The 6,000-nt window shown below is 44.2% G+C and overlaps 1 protein-coding gene across 1 annotated transcript in view; it reads right to left on the bottom strand.

Annotated features, from left to right (window-relative positions):
- LOC116389791 (plakophilin-4) overlaps positions 1 to 6,000 on the bottom strand; it is a 68,695-nt gene that overhangs the window by 8,199 nt on the left and 54,496 nt on the right. Inside the window, exon 11 of the mRNA XM_031858742.1 lies at positions 479 to 662. Coding sequence (XP_031714602.1) covers positions 479 to 662 — 184 coding nt within the window. The remainder of the gene's footprint in view (positions 1 to 478; positions 663 to 6,000) is intronic.

Below are 6,000 nucleotides of genomic sequence, written 5' to 3'. Positions count from 1 at the left end.
ACACACACACACACACACAACTAGCTGCAATTAAAGGCTAAACTCTACATGCAGCACACTGTCTTCAAAGGAAGTCGCCCCGGGAGAAAAGCTGGTAATATTACATAATTGAGTGAAATCGTCTATGAAATGATGACTTTGAAATAGAGACATGACGGGTCGTAGCTATTTGACTAAAACATGCACAATTACAAGAGTTTAGGTATTTTTTTCTTTTGATGTTGCTCATTAAAATCTTTTTTTTTGACAAAATACACACCGTTCTGACACTATTATGTAAATGTTACTCTTCATTGGTCTGCAAAATTGTCTTACGTTTCATTCATGAGGTCACTTCAGTCTTACCTATTCTTCAAAGACAACAGTAACGGAGCTTTTAGAGAAGAGCCACATTATGAGCTCATTCCCCACTAGATGTAATGGCGTCAGTTGTCCACATAGGGGTGCTAGTGCCCAGTGTGCTCATCAGGTGGTTTACCTCAGACAGCCTGTGGTGTTCCTCAGCACCAGGGAGGAGTGGAACTTCAGCTTGTGGTCGTCATCGAAGGTGGAGCTGCTCCATCCAGAGTGAGGGATGATCACAGTGTTGGTAAGGGTCAATAAGGCGTCCCGAATGATTGTCACCTTGATGGGGTCACATGACGACAGGTTCCACAGCACCCCTGTGGAGAAACCCGCACGCAAACGCAGGCGTTGAGAAGCAGGCACGCAAACCTCCTGTTATGTCAGCTGTCATGTGCAGTTAGGGTAACCCAACAGAGATAGCCACAATTTAGGCTTTTAATAGCTCAGTGTGTGTGTGTGTGGATGTGTCCACGAGACTGACTCACACACACAAAAGTGTTCCTCACAAAAGGAACAGCTCGAGCATCAAGGCATCAGACATTCACATCAAATTTCATCTGGGGCAGAATATCCTCGGGGCTGAGATTATTTGCTTGAAACGGCAAAAAAAAAGAAAGAGGACGAGGCGGAGATCCATATGGCAAAGACTCAAGTTATTTCAAAATGAAATATAAATATTTAGAAATTGTGTCATTTCACTGAAGTCAAATAGACTTTTGGTAACCACTGATAATTATGCACAGCCTTTGATGCTGCATCTGTCAAGGATTAGCCGGCATGTAGTATGTTCTTCCAATTAGCTGCCTCTTGCTGCCCAGGGCTGACTTGCGCAGGCCACCAGCAACCTTGGAGGAGGCTGATGCTGCGGCTAAGAACACGGTTAATACTCCAAAAATGCTGCTGCAACAAAACTACAGAGTGCATGTGTGTTAGTGGTCACTTCGTGTCCAATTATGCTACTGTTTTTGCACTTCAACTTGGCCTTGGGTTTGTAAGTGTAGAACAAAGTACATGATCTACAGACCAGTGCGAGCTATTCGACTGAGCTCTCTCTGTGTATATCTGAAGCTCGTATACAAGTACGCCTCAATGGTAGAGGTAAAGAAAATAATGATTAGCTTTCCTGACTCCTTCTCTCTTTGCTCGTTTTTTAATTTCCTCTTAGCACGCTGCCCCCCCCTCTCTCTAATTGAACCAACAGACGATAATAGTCTATAATATAGCCCCGGAGCCCAATTCAGACACACTGCTGGCAAGAAGCTGTATAGACAGATATGAGTCTGCCAAGCAGTGTTTCTGCCAGTCATTTAATCAACAGCTATTTCACTTACTACAAACATCAAAGCACTTTAAAGAAACATTCAAATCTGGGAGTGAGCTTTCATTATTCCATTTGTATTTTGACAAAATGTCAATACAAAGCTGAGCACTAAGTGATACTTGGGCTCTAGAAAAAGACAGCATGCAGCATGTGCTTCTTATTAGAGCTTGCTAGCAGCGTGTGAGGGGTTGAATGCTGAAACCCTAGCATCAGACGGGGCTACCGTCTCTGCTCTGCTCAGGCAGTGGGATACATTTTAATCAAATCCCACTGTGGCGATGGAGCTCTGCTCCTTGCGCAAGCACAGTCAGTTCTGTGTTTTCCTTTCTCACGGGATACTCCGATGCACACAAGGAATGACCTGAAATAGGACCACTAATGCAGCGATAACACATAAATTCACACGCCTGCTGACCAACTTCACGGGTGCTTTCAAACTCCACAACCCCCCACTCCAGCTCCTCCACACCCAATCTAATGGCAATTTCCAGAAATGAAACATTCTCTGCAGGATTTCAGACCTGGTCCTGTGGAGGCGGTGGCATGCTAGAGAAAATCAACAGGCGAAATCACTGGGGTGTGACTGACAACTCTGTCAGTGGTGCAACACTAGCGGCAATAAGTCACATCTGACAGTCAGATGGAGCAAATCTGTCAGTGTGTGTGTTTGTGTGTGTGTGTGTGTGAACCAAACTGTGTTCTCTGCTCATGTTCTCAGGTGCCTTGGCCCTAGCTTTGAAACGGCGACCCAATGTAAACACTCTTGTGACACCAGGGCCAGTAATTCTATCCAGAGCTAAACTCCAGAGAGCAAGAGGAGGGAGAGGCTCAATACAGAGATGGAGGACAAAGTGAAAAAAAAAAGAAGCTGGTTAGAATATCTCTAACAGCTGTTGAAGCATTGATCCAAGAGCTGAAAACTTTTCACTTTTCAACTGAAAACCGAGCAGACGTTTCTCTTGACTTGAGGTAGCTCAGCTGTGATCGACACACATTATCAGACAGTCTCTCCCGGAAAGCCTCTCTCATGGTTTCCAAAGCTGTTTCACCATCCGATAAGCAATTATACCGGCGACTTAACGGCCCTGACACGCGGAGCCAGCGGTCAGGTGGCCCCTCAGAAGGACCATCTGGCCGTCATTGCGTGTCTTGTTGCAGATCGTTGCCCGTTGAGTTTGCAGCACCGTTGGCGTTATCTGTAACCAATCACCAGAGTTGCATGTAGACAATGTCATGTCATTTTTGCCATTAAAGAGGTGAGAGAGGTTTATAACAGACAACATGGGGTGGCAAAGTATTTCCTAAGCCTGCAGAGCTGGTTCATTGAGGTGGGCTCTCTGTGTCCAAGGGCCCAAAGTTCACACCATCTACCCAACAGTCAAATTGTCACAACTATCACAACACTAAGCTTACAAACTAGTAAGTTCATATTCAAAGCTCGTTCATTTACACTGTAAAAGGAAAAAGCTGCTTGTTTACCCTCCACTGTAAAGTTACCGCATCGCAAGGCTAAACACAGGCTGCAGCTATCGCTACGAGACACACTGAGATCAAATTGATCGTTTGTTGTTTGATTCCCAAAATGTGATCTTTGTCTCTTTAAACCACCGGGTCAGCATGTCATCGACTTTCTCAGGTGCAGTAACTGGGTCAGCGTTTAGTTCAGTCTGTGAAAAGCTGCTGATCATTCAAAAAAAAAAACAGACAAATTTATTAACCTTTACATTTTTGTGAGCTGCGCGGGAAACTTGTCGTTGCTGCATCGACTAAACCTCAGACAGCCGGCTTGCTGTGTACTTTTGAGTTTGGTGGGCGTTTCTCATTTACTCCCTTCATGCAGCGGAAGTCGTTGCAATGCTGCTTACGGCTATAGCTGGATTTGTTTTTGGATCAAATTCACTTTCCCTTTTTTCATTTGATCAAGAGGTCTTAACCTCCTTATTCTTTGTTCTCAAACAAAACAAAGGCAGTAATCGATGCCAACACTCGGCAACTCACAAGTAGTGCTGAGTTTGATAAAACTGAAAAAAAATAAAAACAGTTCAACTGATAAAAGTGCTACAGATTTAATATCCGTTCTCAAGAAGAGCAAGACTGGAGCAAAAATAAACAATAAAAAACAGGACAGTGTTAAAATATGTTACCTTCATTCTGGGTGTTTTCTTTCATCTTTCACTGTTTTCTATGTTGGGCCGAAGGTTTAGAATTATAAAAACAAGTTAGAATCTTACAGATTTTAATCAGGTGCAACTGACTCAAAATGTACAGTAAATGAAGTTCAGCACCTAACCAAACTATTTTCAGAGATTCGTCTATTCTAGCAACAGTTTAGATGAGGCGGTGAGTGCATACCAGCCAAATTGATGAACTCCTAAATAAGTGACTCTTTTTCATTTGACAAAATATTTTCTGTGTGAGAACAAAGAATTATCTTTAAATACACGGACAACTCACAGACCCTCAAACGCTCGAACACAATGAAATCATGATTAAGAATGTGGTTTCCAAAGTAAAGCCAAAACAATGGAGCCGTGTAATATCTAACAAAGGGTAACAAAAACATAGCTTTGTGTGTGTGCATGCTGGTTTCAGGCGTCCCCAGTATCTGAGCTAATGACGGCGCTGTTCGGTTTGGCCTTTTGATCTGAGGGGCAGTTACAGGACAGAGCAATAACCACAACAGCTGCTGGGAGACGAGGCAGGTAAGGTCCGCTTCTTGCGTCCCCCACAACATGACCTCTGACCCGGAGCAGGCGGTTGGCCTGTTCTTGCAGCTACTTTTAATGACGCACAGGTGACACCTGGACCTCCCAGCGGAGTCGAGAAGGAGCCACTGACACAACTGAGAGCCCCCCCCAAACGCTTCTCAAGCTAAGTTCCGACACCTGGCTGGCTTTCTAAGGTGTTGTAAGTCATTTATACACAACATTATGCAAACAGTGCACTGTAAGTAGAGATCAGCTGCCGGTGAGTGAGTGATTTCTAGCTGCTCCACTTTGCTGTGGGATGCCCTAGTCATCCAGCTGAAAGCTCTTTATGTGGATTGTTCTCATCAGCCCTAATTAACCGGAGGTGATGCAGCACTTCTGACCTTTTCTAATTGCTCCCCATCTTGGGGCCTGAACCACAATTAGCTGCAGCAGGCTCTCAGGCTAGTCGGGGAAAAGACTTAAACAGACCTCACATTAAAGCTGCTTACTCTTGGTGGGGTAACCTTTTGAAATGTGAATGAAGGGAGCGAAAGAAGTTTTACTGGATATCAACCGTTGACTCCTGTGTACTTAATTATATGAGCGACAAATTAGAAGACAGATTCTGCTCTTGTGCACTTTTAAAATGGTGATCCTTTGGTTTGTGTTACTGAAGAAGATCTCCTCCCGGACGAGGTAAAAAAAAAAAATGCTACATGTGTTTTGTGTCCGTTCTCCGACTGTAGTGTTTTCCTGCGGGGGCCTCGCTGGACTGACACCCGAGACCATATTAGTGCAGGGGGCTGGAGTCGAGCTCAAGCGGCTGACTCAGCCACCTGGGAGCCAAACGACTTGGCTTGCTCATTTCTGCGGTGCTCCACCCTGATCCTAGACAACACAGATTTATACCCTGTGTGCAGAGATTAGACAACGCACAAATACAACTGAGCTGCACACAGTGCAATGCAGAGAGGAGGAGACTGACAAGCAGATTGTCACAGACAGTTCTTTTCAGACAGAGACAGCACTAAATCTCTTCTCCAGCCTGTGAAAATGTGGTTTCATTTCTTTGCATATATTATAAGCAGTAGTGACAGCAGTGACAACAACTTAAGGAAAAGCCTCTACAACTCAGTTACTACAACAACCACAATGTTAGGATAGACCACAGTAAGTAGTCTGCTTAACTGAGTAGTAGTTTCTTAATTCAAACCTAATCTCTATGAGCAACATTGAATGGTTAACCATGACACGCAGCACCAGGTAAGGTAACCATGAGCATGAGCAACCGGACCAACACAGTGCTAAAACACCTGCAGGTTTGTCAGGTAAATAATTCAGGATCTCCTGCAGAATGTTCCCTTCCTGTAACCCTGCGCTAAACCTCCTAAAGATCAGATTCTCTATAAGAGTGACCCACAACAACAGCGTTTGATGCCGGAGAGCTGAACAATGAGCTGAAACTTGCTACATATAAACCTCAGTAAAAGCCGAGGAGAGTTGAAGATTCAGGTGATAATCATCTGAAGGTTCATCACCAAAAGCTCCTCTCACATCTCATCATTTGATTTTGCTATAAAATGTAAATGATCACTGCTTTTAGTGATTCACCAAGGAAAAACAGCAGACATGCTCTGGTTCAAG

Source organism: Anarrhichthys ocellatus, unplaced genomic scaffold, assembly GCF_004355925.1.
Source record: "Anarrhichthys ocellatus isolate YVR2014 unplaced genomic scaffold, GSC_Weel_1.0 scaffold20, whole genome shotgun sequence".
Taxonomy (NCBI): Eukaryota; Metazoa; Chordata; class Actinopteri; order Perciformes; family Anarhichadidae; genus Anarrhichthys; species Anarrhichthys ocellatus.
This window is presented reverse-complemented; position numbering and strand designations above follow the sequence as displayed.